The sequence below is a fragment of the Leucoraja erinacea genome, chromosome 6 (assembly GCF_028641065.1).
Source record: "Leucoraja erinacea ecotype New England chromosome 6, Leri_hhj_1, whole genome shotgun sequence".
Taxonomy (NCBI): Eukaryota; Metazoa; Chordata; class Chondrichthyes; order Rajiformes; family Rajidae; genus Leucoraja; species Leucoraja erinaceus.
Genome location: NC_073382.1, coordinates 84,698,843 through 84,723,225, shown reverse-complemented (window position 1 = coordinate 84,723,225; position 24,383 = coordinate 84,698,843). Strand labels below are relative to the sequence as shown.

General features: G+C 47.0%; 1 protein-coding gene across 2 annotated transcripts in view; it reads left to right on the top strand.

Moving 5' to 3' along the window:
* Positions 1-24,383, top strand: part of LOC129698375 (FRAS1-related extracellular matrix protein 2-like) — a 125,074-nt gene that overhangs the window by 75,529 nt on the left and 25,162 nt on the right. For both annotated transcript variants that reach the window (XR_008723668.1, XM_055637491.1), the window contains exons 7-16: positions 106-255; positions 1,194-1,403; positions 6,265-6,462; positions 8,775-8,939; positions 9,814-9,996; positions 11,864-11,994; positions 13,206-13,364; positions 15,761-16,064; positions 18,374-18,505; positions 20,163-20,494. Coding sequence is in view for 1 of the 2 variants with exons in the window: in XM_055637491.1 (XP_055493466.1) it covers positions 106-255; positions 1,194-1,403; positions 6,265-6,462; positions 8,775-8,939; positions 9,814-9,996; positions 11,864-11,994; positions 13,206-13,364; positions 15,761-16,064; positions 18,374-18,505; positions 20,163-20,494 (1,964 nt within the window). In the remaining variant the exon portion in view is untranslated. The remainder of the gene's footprint in view (positions 1-105; positions 256-1,193; positions 1,404-6,264; positions 6,463-8,774; positions 8,940-9,813; positions 9,997-11,863; positions 11,995-13,205; positions 13,365-15,760; positions 16,065-18,373; positions 18,506-20,162; positions 20,495-24,383) is intronic.

Genomic DNA, 24,383 nt, shown 5'->3' with positions numbered 1-24,383 from the left:
CAGATTGAGGCCATTCAGCCCATCGCGTCCTGGTGATTTTTGATCAAATCTGTACGCAGGCTCATGTATACATAACTCACGGTCTTGATGCGATCTCTGTTCCAGAGCCAGTCTTTTACTTTGGTGACACGGAGTATTGGGTGGATGAGAGCGACGGCTATGTGGAAGTCCAAGTGTGGAGAACAGGGACAGACTTGTCCAAGACTGCGACCGTCACCGTCCGATCCCGCAAAACACAGCCAGCCTCTGCCGAAGGTGAGCACGCCTCGATGAATGAATGAATAATGATGAATGAATGAATGCATGTATGAATGAATGAATGATTGAATGAATGCATGATTGATGAATGAATGAATGAATGATGAATGAATGAATGAATGAATGTATGAATGCATGACTGAATGAATGTATGCATGAATGAATGCATGACTGAATGAATGCATGTATGAATGAATGCATGCATGATGACTGCATGAATGAACTAATAAAATCCATTATTTATTTATTTATTTAATTGATCAATCAATCATGGATAAAATACAAACATAGAAAATAGGTGCAGGAGTAGGCCATTCGGCCCTTCGATCCAGCACCGCCATTCAATATGATCATGGCCGATCCTGTAAAATCAGTACCCTGGTCCTGCTTTCTCCCAACATCCCTTGATTCCATTAGCCCTAAGAACTATATCTAACTCTCTCTTGAAAACATCCTGTGAATTGCCCTCCACTGCCTTCTGTGACAAAGAATTCCTCAGATTCTGGGTGAAAATGTTTTTCCTCATCTCAGTCCTAAATGCCTTACCCCTTATTCTTAAGCTATGACCCCTAGTTCTGGACTCCCCCAACATCGAGAACATTTTTCCTGCATCTATCTATGCCTTAATACTATCCTGTACACACTAGGGACAATTTACACTTAATTTACACCAAGCCAATCAACCTACATACCTGTATGTCTTTGGTGGGAAGAAACTGAAGGTCTCTGAGCAAACCCACGCGGTCATAGGGAGAACGTACAAACTCCATACAGACAGCACCGGTGGTCAGGATTGAACCTGGGTCTCTGGGGCTGTAAGTGCTGTAAGGCAGCAACTCTACCGCTGCGCCACCGTGCCGCCCCAGTTGTGTTCTATGTTAATGAATGCTGACGTATGGACTTTGTGTCTTCCCAAACGCGGGCCGCTTGGCTAGCTGGTGTGGATTACGTGGGGATCAGCAGCAACCTGGACTTTGCCCCGGGAGTGAACGTGCAGGCGCTGAGGGTGACCATCCTCGATGACCTGGGGCGGCCTGTGCTGGAGGGCACTGAGAAGTTTGAGCTGGTGCTGAGGATGCCCATGAACGGAGCCCTGGGGGAGCCCAGCAAGGTCACCGTGCTCATAAACGACTCCGTCTCTGACCGTAAGTATCTGGTGTATGGACGTCCACAAGCTCATAACTCATGGGAACTGAATTAGGCCATTCGGCCCATCAAGCCTACTCCATAATTCAATCATGGCTGATCTATCTTTCCCTCGCCACCCCATTCTCTTGCCTTCTCCCCATAACCCCCGACACCCGTACTAATCAAGAATGTATCTGTCTCTGCTTTAAAAATACCCAATGACTTGGCCTCCACAGCCATCTCTGGCAATACATTCCAAGTCGTCAAGTCAAGTCAAGAGAGTTTATGGTCATCTGTCCCAGATAGGACAATGAAATTCTTGCATGCTGCAGCACAATAGAATATTGTAAGCAAAAATACAGGACAGTTCAGTTCAATATACACATAAATAAGCAGATAAAGTGCAATAGGCTGTTACAGTTCAGAGTCTGTTTGTTGGCGAGTTTGCCACAGATTCAACACCCTGATTAAAGAAATTCCTGCTCCTTTTATTCTGACACTACGGCCTCTCGTCCTAGACTCTCACACCAGTGAAAACATCCTCTCCACATCCAGGCCTTTCACTATTCCGTAATTCCCCCTCATCCTTCTAGTACAGGCCCAGAGCCATTTAAAGCTCATCATATGTTACCCCATTTATCCCTGGGATCATTCTCATAAACCTCCTCTGGACCCTCTCCAACGGCAGCACATCACTCCTCAGATATGGGGCATAAAACTGCTCACAATATTCCAAATGCAGCCTGAACAGTGCCTCATAAAGTCTCAGCATTCAGTATTATCACCCTATAACTTGCCAAGATCAATCTCAACGGTTAATGCAGAGATGTCTAATCCAGTCATTTCTGGTGCGGTTTGAAGCTGGGACGTTATGTCACGGCTCTACGAGACGTTGGTGAGGCTGCATGTGGAGTGTGGTGATCTCATGAACAAGTGAAAGAGTCATACATCACGGAAACAGGCCCTTCATGCTGACCAAGATCCCCCATCTAAACTTGTCCCACCTGCCTGCAATTGGCCCACATCCCTCTAAACCATTCCTGTCCGTGTACCAATAGACAACAGGTGCAGGAGGAGGCCATTCGGCCCTTCAAGCTAGCACCGTCATTCAATGTGATCATGGCTAATTATCTCCAATCAGTACCCCGTTCCTGCCTTCGCCCCATATCCCCTGACTCCACTATTTTCAAGAGCCCTATCTAGCTGTCTCTTGAAAGTATCCAGAGAACCGGCCTCCACCGCCCTCTGAGGCAGAAAGTTCGCCAGACTCACAACTCTCTGCGTGAAAAGGTGTTTCCTCATCTCCGTTCTAAATGGCTTACCCCTTATTCTTAAACCTGTTCAAAATGTATTTTTACTACTTTGATCGTGCCTGCCTTAGATACCTCCTCCAGCAACTCATTCCATATACCCACCACCCTCAAGTTGTACCTCAGATTCCTATCACTCTTTTCCCTCTTACCTTAAACCTATGTCTTCTGGTTCTTGATTCCACTATTCTGGGTAAAAGACTCTGTGCAGAAGCCCTTTTTAATCCTCTGGTTTGGGCACGATTTAAAAGCTAAAGAACAGGCATGACACAAGTTGACCTTTTACCTTGAGTTTTATTTTAACTATTTTCTCAGAGGAATTCTGTCTTTATCTTCCCACATATTTTCATAAACTGATAAAGTTAGTCACCCCCCCCCCCCCCCCACCGTAAAATATTTGCACTTTCTAAAGTAAACTATATAAAATATTAACAGATACTCAATTTTTCATCCACGCTTAGTAAAACCTAACTCTGCAAATAAGTACATTTAGCAGAAGATAGATACAAAATGCTGGAGTAACCCAGCGGGACAGGTAGCGTCTCTGGAGAGAAGGAATGGGTGACGTTTCGGGTCCAGACCCTTCTTCAGACTGAGAGTCAGTGTAAAGGGAAACGAGAGATATAGATGATGATACAGGGAGATATAGAACAAATGAATGAAAAATATGGAAAATAGTAAGGATGATCAAGGAAACAGGTCATAGTTAGATGTGGGCAACCCTTTGGTGTGGGAATGGCAGTGTTTAAACGTTTTCTTCATGTTAATCCTTTTGTCTCAAGGAAAAAGTTTATATAAAATGATTAAATGCATTGTTTACTGTAAATAAATGTTGGCTTTGGGTAATTTGATATCAGTTTATTATTGTCAAGTGCACAGAGAGATACAGTGAAGAAGCTTCTGTTCTGTGTGGTAACCAGTCAGATCATACTAGGCAGGAGTACAACCAAGCCATGCACAAGTACAACAGGTGGTGCAAAGAGAAAAGTGCAAGAGTGCGGAATATAATGATACCATTTTGGAACATTAGAGTTACAGAGTGAAAGTGCAAGGTCTGTAATGAGGTAGGTTGGAAGATCGGGACTGCAGCCTAGCTTGTTGGCGGAGCGTTCAGAAACCTGATAGCAATGGGGAAGAAGCTGTTCCTGAGTCCTGTGGTGAGCGCTATCAAGCTTCTGTTCCTTCTGCTGGACGGGAGTGGGGAGATGAAAGAATGACCAGGGTGGGACACATCCTTGTTTATGTTGGCTGCTTTGTTGACTGTTTGGTTTACCCATACGATTAGTGAAACTTAAATTGACATCATAATCTGTAATATTAAAGTATAATAGTAGTTCTAAGATCACCAAGGTAGCCAATATCAGGAGAATGTTAATTTGTCTTGACTAGATACAGAGTACTGTGTTCATTTTTAGTTTAGTTTAGTTTATTGTCACGAGGTACAGTGACAAGCATTTGCGTGTCCAGTCAGCGGAAAGACAATGCATGAGTACAATCGAGCCTTCCACAGTGTACAGATACAGGTTAAAGGGAATAACGTTTACTGCAAGATAAGGTCCTGTAAAGCCCGATTAAAGATAGGACTAATCCAATGATGTTGATGGGCGGTCAGGATAGGATGGATCAGTTTCCTGATAATAGCTGGCTCACGCTGATATAAGAACGACGCCATTAAGCAGAAAGGGTGCAGAGAAGATTTGTGACGATGTTGCCAGGACTCAAGAGCCTGAGCTACAGGGAGAGGTTGGGCAGGCTAGGACTGCTTCAGTCTGAAGAAGGGTCTCGACCCGAAACGTCACCTATTCCTTCGCTCCATAGATGCTGCCTCACCCGCTGAGTTTCTCCAGCATTTTTGTCGACCTTCAGTCTGATTGCAGAGTCTGAGAATCAAGGACCAGAGGACATAGGATTAAAGAGGGAGGGTGAAGATTTAATAGTAACCTGAGGAGCCGCTTATTAACACAGAGGGTGATGGATAGATGAATGAATCAAGAGCGTCAAGAGAGTTTTATTGTCATGTCCCAGATAGAACAATGAAATTCTTACTTGCAGCAGCACAACAGAATATGTAAAGATAATAAATAATATTATAAATGAGTGAGTGAAGAAAGATGCTTAGTGTGTATACATACTCATATATGTTTATATATATATATATATATATATATATATATATATACTAGACCAAGTGCAGACCCGTTGGGTCTGCTCCCCCAATGGTGTGATCCCTCAACCCAATATTCCACCATGCACCCGTCTCCTCCAATGGAACTGAAGCCGTTCTCAAAAGTAAGATTCCAGCACTGCCCTGCCTCCCTCAGTCGTGGATTTAAAAAAAAAATCCAGGATTTGATTAAAAACGTGTACTTCAACACGACGAAATGTAATGAGGAGCGGATACTTAGAAAGAAAAGCGAAATCTCTACCGAAATGGAAAAGATCTCGGAAATTGAGCGTCTGGATTGGGCGTGGCAATGAATCAAAGGAAGAAATGCAGCCGGCAGCCGTACATCCGTTCCGATTGGACATCTGCGAGCATCGGCCATTCCGATTGGACATCTGCGAGTATCGGGCACGAATCAAAAGGCAGAAAGGGATCCGGACGGCAGCCGGACGGATTGCCCCAGAGTTTTATAGATAGATAGATAGATAGATAGATAGATAGATAGATAGATAGATAGATAGATAGATAGATAGATAGATAGCTAGATAGATAGATAGATAGATAGATAGATAGATAGATACACATGCATACATACTCAAAAAACAAACAATAACAATAACAATAATAATAATAGTATATTGTAGTTCAAAGCTTATTTGTTATTGTGTTTAGTAGCCTGATGGCTGTGGGGAAGAACCTGTTCCTGAACCTGGTCGTTACAGTTTTCAGGCTCCTGTACCTTCTTCCCGATGGCAGTGGTGAGATGAGTGTGTGGCCAGGATGGTGTGGGTCTCTGATGATGCTGGCTGCCTTTTTGAGGCAGAGACTGCGAATGACCCCATCGATGGTGGGGAGGTCAGAGCCAGTGATGGACTGGGCAGCGTTCACACCTTTTTGCAGTCTTCTCCGTTCCTGGGCGTTCGTTGCCGAACCAGGCCAGAGGAGGTAGTTAGGGCAGGTACTATAGCAACTGTTAAAATACATTTGGACAGGTACATGGATAGGAAATGATTAGAGGGACATTAAGTTGCGTTTGAGTGGAGTTTAGTTTCTTGTCACGCGTACAGTGAAAATGTTTTGTTGCGTGCTATCTATTCAGCGGAAAGACAATATTTGATTACAATCAAGCCGTCCACAGTGAACAGATACATTATAAAGGAAATAACATGAATAATGTTTAGTGCAAGATAAAGTCCAGTAAAGTCTGAGCAAAGGTAGTCTGAGGGTCTCCAGTGAGGTAGATTGGGGGATTAGTAGCTGAGGACTGCTCTCGGGTTGTTGGTAGGATGGTCCCAAACATGGACAGGTGGGACGAGCGTAGATGGGGCATGTTGGTCAACATGGGGAGGTTGGGCCACTGGTTTGTGTGCAGAACAATACATTAATGATTTCCATTGTCTTTAGTGCCGAAGGTGCAGTTCAAAGAATCGACGTACGTGGTGAAGGAGAATGATGGTCAAGTCACGGCGGTGGTTTACCGGAGCGGGGATATCAACTACAAGTCCAGCGTGCGGTGTTACACCCGCCAAGCCTCTGCCCAGGTCATGATGGACTTCGCTGAGCGGCCTAACACAGATGAGTCTGTCATCACCTTTCTCCCAGGTACTCGCTCATTTCAGCTCCACGCTCCGGAAAAAGCCATGCTTCACGTTCCCACTCATAAACCAGTTCATGGCCAACACCTGCACACCATTGCAGGCACAGGGAACTTTAGCTTATAGACAGACACAAAAAACTGGAGTACAGAAGCCAATTAACCTACAAACCCGCATGTCAAACCCGGGGATGTGGGAAGAAACCGGAGCACGTGGAGGAAACCCACACGGTCACAGGGAGAACGGGCAGACTCCACACAGACAGCACCCATAGTCAGGATCGAACTCGGGTCTCTGGCGCTGTGAGGCAGCAACTCTACTGCTGCGCCACTGTGCCACCGCTAATCTCCAATCTCAGCAGGTCAGAACTGCAGATGCTCGTTTACTAAGAAAGACACAAAGTGCTGGATTAACTCAGCAGGTCAGGCAACATCTCTAGGTTACGAAACAATTTAAAGGGCCTGTCCCACTTGGGCGACCTTATCCGCGAGTCCAGAAGAGTGCCTTCGACCTTGAAGCTCGAGGGCACTCGCCTGGAAAGCCTCGAGCTGGATCGACCGTCCATGTTGAAACCGTGAGCTGCATCTACCGAACCGCACACACACAAACACACACATCGCCAAGGTGGGGGCCAGGGAAAGCGGAGGAGCGCTGTCTGTGTGATGAAGATGAAGGTAAACAGCTACCATAGAGTACCTTAAGTCTTTTAGAGAGCGCAGTTCGGGGAGAGGTCCTTTAGAGAAGGGGGAGAGAAGGGGGAGAGAAGGGGGAGAGAAAGGGGGAGAGAACAAGACACTTTTAAGAAGCCAGCCAACTTTTAATAAAGTTTAGCGGGCATTTAACCTACCGGTCGGTTTTCCTTGGTCCTGAAAACTCCAATGAGCCAATCAAAATGCCCGGTCAGTGAAGGAGATTGCCTACGGCTGCCCTCGACTGCCTGCAACTAAATAGCGACCCCACTCCACTGCACTACAAGTGAAAAAGAACCATGCCGACAAAATTTTACTCGCGGAAAGTTTTACAACATGCTGAAAATTTTTCCGCGACCTAGCTGAGGCCGCGAGTAGGCGGGAACTTCCCTCGAGCATGAAGGAGAGTTCCAGCGACCTCATACGACCTCCTAGGACCTCGTGTTGACCATGCTGCGAGTTTGAGTCGAGGGCAAACTCGTCTAAACTCGCAGATTAGGTCACCCAAGTGGGACAGGGCTTTACTCCCACTCCCATTCCCACACTGACCTTCCTGTCCTGGGCCTCCTCCACTGCCAGAGTGAGGCCACACACACACAAACTGGAGGAACAGCACCTCATATTCTGCTCGGGCAGCTTACAACCCCGCGGTATGAATGTAAATGTCTCTCATTTCAAGTCATTCCTGCATTCTCTCTTCCACTAGTTCCACTGTTCATATCCTTGTAGCCCTTCGTTATCACCTCTTCCCCAGCCAAAAATGAACCATTGTGGCTCCACCCTTCCCTGGTCACCTGTTGTCGGCCCTGATTCATTCTGGCCTTTTCCTACCTCTACCCCTTCCCCCCCCACGTCCATTCTTTCAGTCTGAAGAGGGATCCTGACCTGAAACGTCACGGATTCATGTTCTCCAGAGATGTTGCCTGGCCCGCTGTTACTCCAGCACCTGCAGTTCCTTCCCACACAATGGGTCTTTCCCAGTCTGATGAAGTGTCCCAATGTAAAAATCTAGTGTTTAAATTTGTGGAGGTGGATGTACCTTCACATATCATCACCGAACCAAACACTGTCAGTGACCGAAATACTCTCTGATTTGTAATCAGCATTAAACAACACTCAGCAGGTTGGGCAGCACCACTGGTGAACATGGATAGGTGACGTTTCAGGTCAAGATCCTTCTTCTCACCATATCTCACAGCCTTTAATCTTTTCATCCCTTGTCCATCCATCTGCTAATCACCCCCTCACCTGTATCCACCTATCACTTGTCAGGCTTTGTCCTGCCCCCACCTCTCTTTTCAAGCTTTCAACCTCCCCCCCCCCCCCCCCCCCCTCCCCCTCCCCCGGCATCAGTCTGCAGAAAGCTCCCGACCCGAAACGTCACCTATCCATGTTCTCAAGAGATGCTGCCTGCCCAGCTGAGTTACTCCAGCACTTGCGTTTTGTTTTGTAAACCAGCATCTGCAGTTCCTTGTGTCTCCAAGTTTGTCCAACCCCGTCTTATTGCCAATACCCTCCATTGTTACTATGTTTCTGGGAGATTCCTGTTGATGTGTGTGATTCGTTTTAAAGCAAGCAACATGAACTGTTCCCCTTCAAGTCTCCAAATTCTTTCTGCGATGTTACACAGGTGAGATTGAGAAGCCATGCGCCGTGACTCTGAGCGACGACTCCATACATGAAGAAGTTGAGGAGTTGAGGCTGGTTCTTGGCTCGCCGAAGAGTGAGTCTTCATTTGGTGCCTCGATAGGTGACGTCAACGAAACTCTGATAAAGATCACGGACAAAGCTGACAGTGAGTTTCAGGGCAAATGACCCCAGTAAACTGAGTTGGGTAAATGAATGAGTGAGTGAATGGATGCATAAATGAGTGAATGATTGAATGAATGAATAAATGAGTGAATGAATGCGTGAATGGATGAATGAATGAATGAGTGATTGAATGAGTGAATGAATGAATGAATTAATTAATTAATTAATCAACTAATTACTCGGTGAATGAATGAATATATGTATGAATCAATAAGTGAGTGAATGATGAATGAGTGGGTGAATGAATGCGTGAATGAATGAATGAGTGAGTGAGTGAGTGAGTGATTGAATGACTGAATGATCGAATGCATGAGTGAATGAATGAATGAATGGATGAGTGAATGAATGAATGAATGATGAGTGAATGGATGAATGAGTGAGTGAGTGAATGAATGAGTGAATGCATGAATGAATGAGAATGAATGAGTGAGTGAGTGAATGATGAATGAATGAATGAATGAATGAATGATTGAATGAATGAATGTATGAATGAATGAATGAATGAATGAGTGAATGTGAATGAGTGAATGGATGAATGAATACTTAATTGTCACATGTGACAAGTCAGAGTGATATTTTTTGTTTTACATACCCACGGTTTGCAAAGAGCCACCACATAACGGGCGGCAGCAAAGTTACAAAGTATCCTGTGCTAGGTCCCCCTTTATTCTTTCCCTCCCTCCCCCACTTGCTGGACTCCCCACACCGGGTTCTCCTTTGCTCTTTGACCCCACTCACGACGGTCCCCCCTCGCTCCAGGTCCTCCTTTGTTCCCGGTGGTGCATCCTCCGGCTCCCACGAGGCCCTTCCTGTCCCCGTGTTGTCCTGGACTACCCTAACTGCTCTTTTGCTTACAGAGGCCGTCATCAAATTTGGAGAGACCAAGTTTAGTGTCAGCGAACCGAACGAGCCCGGGCAGATCGCAGTTGTAAAAATCCCCGTACTGCGCCAAGGAGATGTGTCCAAAGTGTCCATTGTCCGAGTGCACACAAAAGATGGGTCGGCCGTCTCCGGAGATGACTATCACCCCTTGTCTGAAGGTATGGCTATTGGCAATGGCTCACGTCTTACTAGAATTCTATCTGGTCATAGAGTCACACAGCACGGAAACTGGCCCTTCGGCCCAACTCACCCATGCCGACCATGGTGCCCCATCTATACTAGTCCCACCTGCCCACATTTAGCCCATACCTCTCTAAACCTTTCCTATCCATGTACCTGTCCAAATGTCGTTATCGGACCTGCCTCAACTACCTCCTCTTGCGGTTTAGGTACTTATGCTAAGATTAAGCTGAAGTAATCTCCATACAATTCATGATTTTCAACCTGTCGAGCATGACTTTGTGCATTTTGACAGCTGTAGGGTTTGGGGTAAATATCTGAGAAGATTAACCACAGTAATAACACACTACAGGTGTGAATATGAAGCTTTGTGTTGAGGGAGTAGAACAGTGGTGCAGCGGGTAGAGCTGCTACCTAACCGTGCCTGAGACCCGGGTTCAATCCTGACCTCTGTGCTGTCGGTGTGGAGTTTGCACGCTCTCCCTGTGACCGCTCCGGTTTCCTCCCACATCCCAAGCACCCACTACTCCCTGCCAAATAAAAAATTCTCCGGCACCTCTCCTTTGAAATTTGTCCTCCCTCACCTTCCAGTCTTTGATATTTCCACCCAGGATAAAGGTTGTGACTGTCTACCCTATCTATGTCTCATAGTTTTACATGCATCTCCCCCCAACCTACGCCGTTTCAGAGAAAACAAGTCTGTCCAACCACTCCCTGTAGCCATTACTCCCTAGTCCAGGCATCCTTCTGGTAAACCTCTGCACCTTTTCCAAAGCCTCCATGTCCTTAATGTAATGGGGTGACCAGAACTGCAATGCTCCAATTGTGGGCTAAACAAAGTCCTATATAGCTGCATCATGACTTCCTGACTCTTATACTCAATGCCACAACCGATGAAGGCAAGCACATCATATGCTCTATTGACCTCTCTATCTATTTGTACTGACAACTTCAGGGAGCTAATGACTTGAACCTCGTGATCCCTCGGTATAATAGGCCAAAGGCAATGTAGCACAATGAACTAAAGTCGATTTCTGTCTTTAAACATGTGAGAAAGCTCTCCTATCATGCTCATACATGAAGTATCCACCTTGGACAGTACTATCTCTGCACTAAGATCACAATCATGTATATGTATGTGATTACCATATATTATAATGTATTTGTACCCTGTGGACGGCTCGATTATAATCATGTACGGTCTATCTGCTGACTGGTTAGCACGCAATAAAAGCTATTTACTGGTACCTCAGTGAGTTAGATATTGCTCTTAGGGCTAAAGGGATCAAGGGATTTGGGGAGAAAGCAGGAACGGGGTACTGATTTTGGATGATCAGCCGTGATCATATTGAATGGCGATGCTGGCTCGAAGGGACAAATGGCCTACTCCTGCACCTGTTTTCTCTCTTTCTATATTTTTATGTTACACGTGACAATAAACGAAACAAAACTAGTCCTAACCTGCCCATCCTCTCCCTATAGTTCAGCCCCTTGAGAACTGGCATCATCCGGGTACCATTTCCTGCACCATTTGCAGCTCATAGCTCCCTGAAAGAGGCAGCACAAGTAGGCAGGCCTTAAGGGCCTGTCCCCTTTCACGACCTAATTCACGACCTCTGCCGATTTTGCCCTTGACTCATACTCGCAGCATGGTCGTCACGAGGTCGTAGGTAGGTCGTAGCAGGTCGTAGATGCTAGTTGTAGGTACTCGTGGCATCAAGTAGGTCGGGGCGTTTTTTTCAACATAATGAAAAATGTCCACGAGTAAAAAAGGTTGTGAATTAGGTCATGAAAGTGGGACAGGCCCTTTACTTTATCAAGCAAATTGTTTTTGATTTGTTTCAGACATCCAGTTTAAGGAAGGTGAGCGCCAGCACTTTGTGGAGGTTGAGGTCCTTTACGATGGACTGAGAGAGATGCGGGAAGCATTCACCGTTCACCTGAAACCTGATGAAAACATGGTGGCAGAAACACAGGTACATGGCTAGGGGGCGGGTGTGTGGCTGCATTAGCTGTAGGGCCAGCAACAGATTCAGTGCCAATGTTGAAAATCTTTTTTCGTGAGGAAACTGTCACCTGCGGCCACAGGAAATGCATCACAAACAGCTCCTTCTCATCCCCGCTCCTTTCCAGCAGAAGGTACAGAAATTTGAAAGGGCGCACCACCAGACTTAAGAAGGATCTCGACCCGAAACGATGCCTATTTCCTTCGCTCCATAGATGCTGCCTCACCCACTGAGTTTCTCCAGCATTTTTGTCCACCAGACTCAGGAACAGCTTCTTCCCCTCTGTTATCAGGTCCTTCCATTAGCTAGGATACTGTCTGATTCACCTCTACCCCATTGCGGACATTGGACTTTGTCTCTGGAACTGATGCGCTACAATGCTGAGAACTATATTCTGCGCTCTGTATCTCCCCCTTTGCTCTACCTATTGTACTCGAGTTTGACTTAATTCTATTTATGCATAATGTTATTTGATCTGTTAGCATGTAAAACAAAGCTTTTCACTGTACCTCGATACAAGTGATGATGATAAACCTACTCCTATGATCTGAGGATACACACAAAAAGCTGGAGTAACTCAGCTGGTCAGACAGCATCTCTGGAGAAAAGGAACGGGTGACGTTTCAGGTCGATACCCTTCTTCAGACGGAGAGTCGGGGGAAAGGGATACTAGATACATAGACGGTGATGTAGAGAGATATAGAACAAATGAATGAAAGATGCAAAGAAAGTAATAATGATAAAGGAAACAGGCCATTGTTAGCTGAGGGCTAGGTGGAAATGAGTACAGGCAAGACAATAGACAATAGGTGCAGGAGTAGGCCATTCGGCCCTTCAAGCCAGCACCGCCATTCAATATGATCATGGCTGATTATCCCCAATCAGTACCCAGTTCCTGCCTTCTCCCCATATCCCCTGACTCCGCTATCTTTAAGAGCCCTATCTAGCTCCCTGAGGTAGAAGATGGGGGTGGAGGCAAGGACGGAGGAAACACAAGTGGCTGTGGTAGTGAGTCTGGGTTAAAGCATGGTTGGAGAGGGGGAGGACTCACAGAGGGGGAGCAGCGAGAGAGGATGGAGAGAGGAGGAGCGGAGCAGAGAGGCAGACCTTTAGCTCGGTCGTGTGCGGCTTGCCCGGGGAGTGCGCAGCTTACAGTTTCCGCTCTGCTCATTGTTTTGCAGACAAACAAAGTGATCGTGTACATCGAGGAGATGAACAGCATGGCCGACGTGATGTTTCCCTCGGTACCACAAGTGGTCTCCCTGCTCATCTATGACGATACCTCCCGGGCCAAGGAAAGCCCCAGCCCTCCGGCCGGCTACCCCGTCATCTGTGTCACCGTACGTATCGCCGCGCTAACGGCCCACGGCCCCGAGTTCCTGCCAAACACCTGCTGTCTGTCTGTGTTGGAATGTGCTGTCTGTGTGGAGTTTGCACGTTTGAAAAACATTTAGACAGGTACATGGGTAGGATAGATTTCGAGGGGCCATGTACCAAATGCAGGCAGGTGGGACTAGTGTGGATGGGGCATCTCAGTCAGCATGGGCAAGTTAGGCAGAAGGGCCTGTGGTATGACTCTATGAAGCCATTCACTCTGTGTTCTCCCTAAGTACGACTGTGCTAATGTACTGTATAGTAACATCCTTTTACAGTAAGTAAAATCCAAACTGATGGGGTGGCACGGTGGCGCAGCGGTCGAGTTGTTGCACTACAGAGCTTACAGCACCAGAGACCCAGGTTCAATCCCGGCTACGGGTGCTGTCTGTACAGAGTCTCTACATTCTCCCCGTGACCGCATGGGTTTTCCCCGAGATCTTTGGTTTCCTCCCACACTCCAAAGACGTACAGGTTTATAGGATAATTGCCTTGGTATAAGTGTCAAATTGTCCGTTGTATGTGCAGGGCAGTGTTAATGGGTGGTATCACTGGTTGGTACAGACTTGATTCGCCAAAGGGTCTCTTCTCATGCTGTAACGCTAACCTAAACTAATCTAAACTATATGCAGTAAAATAATTTCTCGATAAGAAAACTCCAGAGTAGACACAGAATTATTGCTCAGGAAGTGACAGCTACATGGAATGAATAGGTTTTGATGGATATGGGCCAAATGCAGGCAGGTGGGACTAGTGTAGATGGGACACATCGGTCGGTGTGGATGGATTGGGCTGAAGAGCCTGCTTCTATGCTAAACTATGACTATAGGTGGCACAGTGGTGCAGTAGTAGAGCTGCTGCCTCTCAGTGCCAGGGTTCAATCCTGACTATGGGTGCTGTCTGTACGGAGTTTGTACGTTCTCTCTGTGACCGCAAGGGTTTCCTCCAAAGACGAACAAGTTTGGAGGTTAATTGGCTTCGGTAAAATTGTAAATTGTCCCTAGCGTGTAGGATAGTGCGGGTGTAGGGGGAAATCGCTAGTCGGCGATAGATACTCTTAAAGAGTTAGATAGAGCTCTTAAAGATAGCGGAGTCAGGGGCTATGGGGAGAAGGCAGGAACGGGGTACTACATGGATGATCAGCCATGTTATGCAGATGATACCCAGCTTTATTTGCCGCTGAGGGGGGAAGATGCCTTTTCTGTAAAATCACTTCTGTCTTGTCTTGATGACATTAAGTCCTGGTTGGCGCTAAACTTTCTTGGATTTAATGAAAAGAAGACAGAGGTGATTTTATTTGATCCCAATGGCTGCCGTGAACCTCCATTTGTTGATTTAGGTCCATTGTCAAGGTACGTGAAGCCAACAGTTGTGAACCTGGGTTTTAGGATGCACAGTGACTTTAAATTAGATCGCCAAATATGCGCGGTGGTTAAGTCCAGCTTCTTTCACCTAAGGAAGCTGGCGAAGGTGAAGCCCATTCTCGAGCGGCAGCATTTTGCGACAGTAATCCATGCCTTTATTACATCTAGGCTGGATTACTGTAACGCGCTCTATTTTGGTGTTGCTCGTTCTTCACTGGCTCGTCTCCAGTTGGATCAGAATGCTGCTGCTCGCCTTTTAACAGGGACTCGAAAGAGGGAGCACATATCGCCAATTCTGGCCTCCCTACACTGGCTCCCGGTGCACTTTCGAGTTCATTTTAAGATAGTTATTTGTTTTTAAATCTCTGAATGGGCTCGCCCCGCCTTACCTCTCTGAGCTGCTCCATCCATACGCTCCTGCCCGGTCCCTCAGGTCAGCTGGTCAGCTGTTCCTGGAGGTACCGAGGTCTAGTCGGAGGCTCAGAGGGGATAGAGCCTTCTCTGTTGCTGCTCCGGCACTCTGGAACACCCTGCCGTTGCACATCAGACAGGCCCCCTCACTGTCCATCTTCAAATCCAGTGTTAAAACACATTTGTACTCCCTGGCTTTTGACCATGCCTGAGGCTTTGCTTCTGTTTGTGGTGTTTTTGATGTTTCTTTATTTTACTTGTCTTTTCCTACTATTTCTTTTGATTGTTATTTTTGGTGTGTATTAACTTTTTTGTCAATGATTAGTGATGTACAACACTTTGTTGCAGCTATGTTTGTTTTTAAAGTGCTCTATAAATAAAATTATTATTATTATTATTATTATTATTATGATCGCAGTGAAAGGTGGTGCTGGCTCGAAGGGACGGATGGCCTACTCCTGCACCTATTGTCTATTGTCTATTGGTGCGGACTCAGTGGGCCAAAGGGTCTATTTCCGCGCTGTATCTCTAAAGTCTGTATAAATGATCTTGAATCGTTGATCTCTACATTTGATTCCTCCCCTCAGGCGTGTAATCCTAAATATGCTGATTACGACAAAACTGGGTCGATCTGCGGCAGTGAGAACATCAACGACACCCTGACCCGTTACCGCTGGCTGGTGAGCGCTCCGACTGGCCCCGACGGGGTGACCAGCCCCCTGAGAGAGGTGGACTCCAACACCTTCTTCACCTCCTCCAAGATGATCACCCTCGACTCCATCTACTTCCAAGCGGGCTCCCGAGTGCAGTGCGCGGCTCGTGCTGTCAATGCCAATGGGGATGAGGGCCTTGAACTCTCCAGCCCCATCATCTCCATCAGCATCGCAGAAGGTAACACACACACGGAACATGTACAACATATGTATATCATGGAATACATGGCTGAGGCAGGTGCCATCCCTCTTCTGGGTGTCTCAACGATTATACGGAGAAGGCAGGAAAATGGAAATACATCAGAGATCAGTCATGATTGAACGGCGGAGTAAATTCGATGGGCCGAATGGCCTAATTCTACTAAAACGTGTGAACTATCCCAACATTTGATAAACACTTAGACCAGTGCATGGTTAGCAAAGGTTTGAAGGGAAATGGGCCAAACGCAGGCTGGTGGGACTAGTGTAGACGGGGTATCTTGGTCATCGTGGGCAAGTTGGTCCGAAGGGCTTGGTTCCGTGCAGTATAACTCTGTACACATGCAGATACAAGGACCTGGAGATGATGGTTTATAAAAAAATACATAGATAGTTTGATAGTTTAAGGTCCCGTGTACCGAGGTACAGTGAAATCATTTTTGTTGCGTGCTAGACACTTAGTGGAAAGACTATACATGATTACAATCAAGCAGTCCACTGTGTACAGATACAGGATAAAAGGAATAACGTTTACTGCAAGATAAAGTCTGATTAAAGACAGTCCGAGGATCTCCAATGAGGTAGATGGTAGCTCAGGACCGCCCCCTGGTTGCTGAGTGGATGGTTCAGTTGCCTGATAACAGCTGGGAGGAAACTGGCCCTGAATCTGGAGCTGTGCGTTCTCACACTTCTGTACCTCTTGCCTGATGGGAGAGGGGAGAAGAGAGAGTGACCGGGGTGAGACTGGTCCTTGATGATGCTGCAGACACAGGATGACTGAAGACGGATTGACTTGTGATGTGCAGAGGGACCTTGTGTTCTGAGTCCATAACTCCCTGAAAGTGGCAACTCGAAGATAGAATGGTGAAGAAAGCACCTGGAATGCTTGCCTTGGGGAACTGAGTGTAAGAGTGTGAGGGGAAGTCATGATGCAACTCTATAGGACTTTGGTAAGGTCCCAATAGGAGTGTTGCGTGCAGTCCTAGTCGCCCCATTGCAGGAAGGATGTGGGGGCTTTGGAAAGGATGTAGGGGAGGAAACTCAGCAGGTCAGGCAGCGTCTCTGGAGAACATGGATAGGCAACGTTTCCAGTTGGGACTCTACTTCGGACTGATGGAGAAAGCTGGAAGAGAGGTGGGGTTGGGACATTCAGGCCAGTGATAGGTGGATACAGGTGAGGGGGAGGGGTTAATTGGCAGATGATTGGACAGGGGCCGGAGATGAAAAGAGTAAAGATAGTGAAATAAGGAGATGGGGATAGAAGAGGCCCGCAATGTGAAGCCAGAGGAAGGAATGTAGGTGGAAGGGGACAGGAGGAAAGGGAGAAGGAGAAATGGCTGCAAGTCCAGGTGGGACACAGGGATGAGAGAAGGAAGAAAGGAGGGGAGAATTGCTTGTAGGTTTGTGACCTGAAACTGGAGAGTTTAATATTCATACCATTGGGTTGTAAGCTAGCCATGCAAAATATGACGGGCTGTTCCTCCAGTTTCCATGGACTCACTCTGGCGATGGACAAAACTTTGAAGAGTTATATTATAAACCAGCAACCACGAGGGGAATAGATAGGGTGAATTCACAGTCTTTTACCCAGGGTGGGGGAATCAAGAACCAGAGGGCAGAGGTTTGAAGCGAGAGGGGAAAGACTGAATAGGAACACAGACGGTGGTGGGCGTATGGAGTGAGCTGCCAGAGAATATAGTTAAGGCAGATACAATAACAGGATTAAAGACATTTGGACAGCAACATGGAATAGGAAAGGTGTGGAAGGATGTGGGCCAAACCCGGGCAGGTGGGGCAGCTTATATGATAGTTGGGCACCATTGGCAAGTTGGTTTGATGGACCTGTTTCAATGCTGTGTGACTCTAACTCATGAGAACTCCAAATGCAAGAGTTAAGGACCTGTCCCACTGTACGAGGCAAGAAACTTCTCCCGAGTTTCCCCTGATTCGAACTCGGAGAATTACGTTAATAGCCGTTCGTAGATACTTGAGGGCTCTCGTGGACATTTTTCACAGTGCTGAAAAAACTTCACGAGGTACCGCATTTCCCGAGTACCTGCCGTTAGCATTTCGAGCCGCTACGGGACATCAACGAGATCCGACGTAGCCGCTACGTACATTCTACGTACTTACCAAGAGTTTGATTTTTTTAAAACTCGGGAGAGCTCTTGAATTACCTCGTACAGTGGGACAGACCCTTAACAGTGGGCAAGTTGGGCTGAAGGGCCGTTTTGACACTGTGTGACTCTATGAGTGATGTGTGTGTGTGTGCACTTTCTTTGTGGTCAGGTTTGTGCCAGCCCAGAGTACAAGGAACAGTGGGAGCGGAACCGTTCTCCGCCAAGCTGCGTTACACTGGCACTGATGACCCAGCCCATACCAACCTGATCAAGTTGACTGTAACCCTGCCTCACATTGATGGTAGGTAGCGCCACCTGGCGGCCAGGTGCCTGCATTACACTTTTCTGTATCAATGTATTTTTGAAGAAAATAAGAATGGTCTCGACACGAAATGTCACCTATTCCTTCTCTCCAGACTTCTGTCCCACTTACTGCAGCTTTTTGTGTCTACCTGTATCTGCATTTCCTTCTTACACAATATATTTGTAATGTCTATAGAACTTTCTTATACTGCTTACAGGACTTAATTCAACTTTTCATTAAAGTAAATGTTATAGTTTAGTTTAGCTTAGAGATCCAGCGGGAGCAGGTTTTAGTGTTTCGTTTTAGTTTTAAGAGATGCAGCGTGGAAACTGGCCATTTGGCCCAGCGAGTCCATGCTGACCAGTGATTACTTATTCACACTAGATCCATGTTATCCCATTTTCTCATCCACTCCCTACAATTTACCAAAGACCAATTAACCTAAAAACCCGCAGTTTTGGTTCCCTAATTTGAGGAAGGACATTCTTGCTATTGAGGGAGTGCAGCGTAGGTTTACAAGGTTAATTCCCGGGATGGCGGGACTGTCATAATTTGAGAGAATGGAGCAGCTAGGCTTGTATACTCTGGAGTTTAGAAGGATGAGAGGATATCTTATTGAAACATATGAGATTATTAAGGGTTTGGACACGCATGAGGCTGGAAACATGTTACCGATGTTGGGGGAGTCCAGAACCAGGGGCTACAGTTTAAGAATAAGGGGTAAGCCATTTAGAACGGAGATTAAGACACACAGAGAGTTGTGAGTCTGCGGAATTCTCTGCCTCAGAGGGCGGTGGAGGCTGGTTCTCTGGATACTTTCAAGAGAGACCTAGATAGGGCTCTTAAAGATAATGGAGGCAGGGGATATAGGGTGTAAGCAGGAACGGGGTACTGATTTGGGATGATCAGCCATGATCACATTGAATGGCGGTGCTGGCTCGAAGGGCCGAATGGCCTACTCCTGCACCTATTGTCTATTGCCTATAAAACCGGAGCACCCAGACGAAACCCACATAGCCACAGGGAGAACATGCAAACTCCACACAGACAGCATCCGAGGTCAGGATCGAACCAAGTCTCCGGCGCTGTGAGGCAGCGGACCCACCTGCTACGCCGATGTGCGCCCATAACGGTCACCAACTCACACACTTCAGGGTGGCTGACGGAAAGAGAAACAATGGTGATTTTACCAGGGTGGAAATGTCCACCACTAGAGGGCACAGCTTTGAGGTGAGAGGGGAAATGTTTAATAGAGATATGCGGGGCAAGTGTTTTTCCTGAGGGTGGTAGGTGCCTGGAACGAGCTGCCAGGGTTGGTCAGGCAGATACGATGGTGGCATTTAAATGCCTTTGTGCGGCATTTGGGCGAGCCTTAGGTCGGGTAGACAGACCCTAAACATTACCAGAGATGTGATGATAGACACAAAATGCTGGAGTAACTCAGCGGGTCAGGCAGCATCTCCGGAGAGAAGGAATGGGTGACGTTTCTTCTTCGAACTCTTGGTTGGGAACTGGAATCCAGGTGAGTTGAGACGCATCTTGCTGCCTGACCTCCTGAGTTACATCAGCACTTGGTGTCTATGTTGAGGGGGAGAGCGATTGTTTTTCCTGAGGTGCCAGTGCTGTCTGAGTGACGTGTTTCTCCGTGTTTCAGGAATGCTCCCCGTTATCTCCACGCGCCAGCTCTCCAACTTTGAGTTGACTCTCAGCCCCGACGGAACCCGCGTCGGCAACCACAGGTGCTCCAACCTCCTGGACCACGACGAGGTGAAGACCCACCACGGCTTCCTGTCCCACTCCACCAGGAGGCCGCAGGTGATCGGAGACACGTCCCCGTACCAGTACAACTCCGCTCTGCGAGGCTCCTCCACCCTCAGGTTCTACCGCAACCTCAACCTAGACGCCTGCCTCTGGCAGTTTGAGAGTTTCTACGACATGTCCGAGCTCCTCACCGACTGCGGGGGAACCATCGGCACCGATGGCCAGGTACGGACCGTTCTGGAGTTTATTTTGGTGATGCTGCCTGTGTTTCTGAGGCACCGCCCGTACTAGATCCCTTCAATGGTGGGGAGGTCAGTACCTCTGATGGACCCGGCAGTGTAGCACTGTTTCAAGAGCCTGATGGGTTCTGCAAAGAAGTTGTTCTTGAACCTGGAGGTCAAGAACAGCTTCTGTACCTTCTTCAGCTTCTGTACCTTTTGGTCTCCAAATCTGAGGAAGGACATTATTGCCATAGAGGGAGTGCAGAGACGGTTCACCAGACTGATTCCTGGGATGTCAGGACTGCCTTATGAAGAAAGACTGGATAGACTTGGTTTATACTCTCTAGAATTTAGGAGATTGAGAGGGGATCTTATTGAAACTTACAAAATTCTTAAGGGGTTGGACAGGCTAGATGTAGGAAGATTGTCCCCGATGTTAGGGAAGTCCAGGACAAGGGGTCACAGCTTAAGGATAAGGGGGAAATCCTTTAAAACCGAGATGAGAAGAACTTTTTTCACACAGAGATTGGTGAATCTCTGGAACTCTCTGCCACAGAGGGTAGTTGAGGCCAGTTCATTGGCTATATTTAAGAGGGAGTTAGATGTGGCCCTTGTGGCTAAGGGGATCAGGGGGTATGGAGAGAAGGCAGGTACGGGATACTGAGTTGGATGATCAGCCATGATCATATTGAATGGCGGTGCAGGCTCGAAGGGCCGAATGGCCTACTCCTGCACCTAATTTCTATGTTTCTATGTTTCCCGATGGTAGCAGCGAGATGAGAGCGTGGCCAGGGTGGTGTGGGTCTTTGATGATGCTGGCTGCCTTTTTGAGGCAGCAACTCCTGTAGATCCCTTCGATGGTGGGGAGGTCAGTACCTGTGATGGACCGGGCAGTGTCCACACCTCTCTGTAGTCTCCTTCATTCCTGGCCGTTCGAGCTGCTGAATCAGGCCGTGATGGGCTTCTAACGTATGAGCTGTTTGAGTTATAATTTTACAGAGTGCGTTTTTGGTGTCAGAGCGATATTCTCTGTAACATGACAGCACGCAAGAGGCTGAGACATGTGTGGACAGGCAGAGGTTGAATCTTTTTGTCTGACAATTATTTACATTGAGCCCACATGACGAAGTGTGGCTGAGAGATGAGATAGTAAGTCTCTTACTTTGAATCTTTTGCCATCAGCTGCATTCCTGTTTCTATGCATTCTTTAATTTAGTTTAGTTTAGAGATACAGCATGGAAACAGGCCCTTCGGCCCATCAAGCCACACCAACCATCGATCACCCGTTCACACTAGCTCTATGATATCCCACTTTCTAATCCACTCCCTACACACTAGGGGGCAATTTACAGAGGGCAGATTAACCTACAAACCCGCACGTCTTTGGGATGTGGGATGAAACCGGGAGCACCCGGAGGAAACCCACGTGGTCACTGGGAGAATGTTTCAGGTTAATACCATGTCCCAGAACCACAAAAGAATTGACCATTTCTCTGCCTCTACAGATGCTGCCTGACCCACTGAGTTCCTCCAGCAATTTGTGTTTTCAGAGACATAAGAAATGCTGCAATCAAGGATCTCGACAACCTCCTCTGGCAGCTTGTTCCATACACGTGAAAAACGTTGCCCCTCGGGTTCCGATTAAATCTTTCCCAATGACCTTAAATGATAACGGTGTTTAAAGGGCTTTTAGACAGATGCATTGGTATGCAGGGAGTGGTGGGATATGCATCACGTGCAGGCACAGGAGATTAGTTTACTTGGCATCATGTTGGGCACAGATATCGTGGACCAAAGGGCCTGTTCCTGTGCTGTGTTCTATGTTCCTTCGCTGCCCACTATCAGGGGAGGTCTTGATACTGCCATTGGTAATCAGGGCACATTCCTGGAGGGACCTCAGACAAAACAAACCTTGCTTTGTCGACAGTGATCATCTCAGAGCCTGGTGAACGAGAGCATCAGATAACCACTGCATCTTGCAGCGCATGGGAACGGCATCACATCTGTGCTCCCACCGCACTCCTGTGAACACAAGCGTCACAACAAACTCTCCCAGTCACTGCCCTTCCACTTTGATGTGTGCTCCTGACAGCCACCTCTTTGGCCGTTGTGGAGAAGGGTTCTGGCCCAAGACGTCACCCATTCCTTCTCTCCAGAGATGCTGCCAGTTCCGCTGAGTTACTACAGCGTTTTGTGTTCTACCAGCATCTGCAGTTCCTTCCAACACACTCTCCTTGGACCTGCTGCCCTTTCTCACTATTTTACTCTCTCATTTCGCCCCTGCCATCGGGAAGAAGGCACACGAGCCTGAAAACTGTAACAATAGCCAATAGACAACAGGTGCAGGAGTAGGTTTTTCGGCCCTTCGAGCCAGCACCCCCATTCACTGTGATCATGGCTGATCATCCACAATCAGTACCCCGTTCCTGCCTTTTCCCCATATCCCCTTATCTTTAAGAACTCTAACCAACTCTTTCTTGAAAGCATCCAGAGAATTGGCCTCCACTGCCTTCTGAGGCAGAGAATTCCACAGATTCACAGCCTTCTGTGTGAAAATTTTCTTTCATCATCTCATTATGATGAAAAAGCTTAATGGCTTACCCCTATTCTTAAATTCTGTGACCCTGGTTCTGGACCTCCCCCAACCGATCGGAACATGTTGGTTTTGCCAGTCTAGCGTGATCAACCCTTAAAAACCCACCATATTTCATACCCACCTGGTTTGAATTTACGTACAAAAAACAATAGCAAGAATGTCCTTCCTAAATTTGGAGACCAAAACTGCAGTTCCTTCACACAATACCCCAGGTGTGGTCTCACTAGGGCCCTGTCCAACTGCACTTTGCTCCTTTGCTCAACTCCTCTGTGTAGAAAACATAGAAACATAGAAATTAGGTGCAGGAGTAGGCCATTCGGCCCTTCGAGCCTGCACCGCCATTCAATATGATCATGGCTGATCATCCAACTCAGTATCCCGTACCTGCCTTCTCTCCATACCCCCTGATCCTCTTAGCCACAAGGGCCACATTTAACTCCCTCTTAAATATAGCCAATGAACTGGCCTCAAACTAGACCTCGTCTGTGGCAAGAGGTCTGCTTTACCGGCCAGGAGAATCTTTTCTCTTCCACTCTGAAAAAATGTTTCAAACTCGATTTTAAAAGATTTCCCCCTTATCCTTAAGCTGTGACATTTTGTCCTGGATTCCCTAAAGCTCGGGAACAATCTTCCTGCATCTAGCCTGTCCAAACCGTTTAAGGGTTATTTTGTAAGTTTCTATAAGATCCCCTCTCAATCTTCTAAATTTGAAGAGAGTATAAATAACAAGTCTATCCCAGTCTTTCTTTTTGTACAAAAAGACAGTGCGACATGGTAGCCAGGAATCAGTCTGGTTCCAACACACTCTCCTTGCACCCCTGCCCTTTCTGGCTATTTTTATGTCCTCATTTCGATTTGGGAAGACCAAAAAACTGTACGCCAATACTCCAGGTGTGGTAGGTTTTTCGGCCCTTCGAGACCACCGCCATTCTCTGTGATCATGGCTGATCATCCAGAATCAGTATCCCGTTCCTGCCTTTACCCAAATCCCCTGACAATGAAAGCTTTAAGAACTCTAACCATTCGCTTTCTTGAAAGCATGCTGAGAATTGGCCTGCACTGCCTTCTGAGGCAGAGAATTCCAAGATTCACTGCCTTCTGTGTGAAAATGACACCATCATCTCGCTGCATTAATCCCCCTTATTCCAATCGGCCACCATTTTCTGATAACATCGGGACCATGTTTCTGCTTCTAGCGTTTTTAACCCACCAAATTTGGGAATAACCTCAACATACGCTACTCCCTCAATATACTGAATCCTGCCAAATTTGGAGACCAAAACTGCACACAATACCC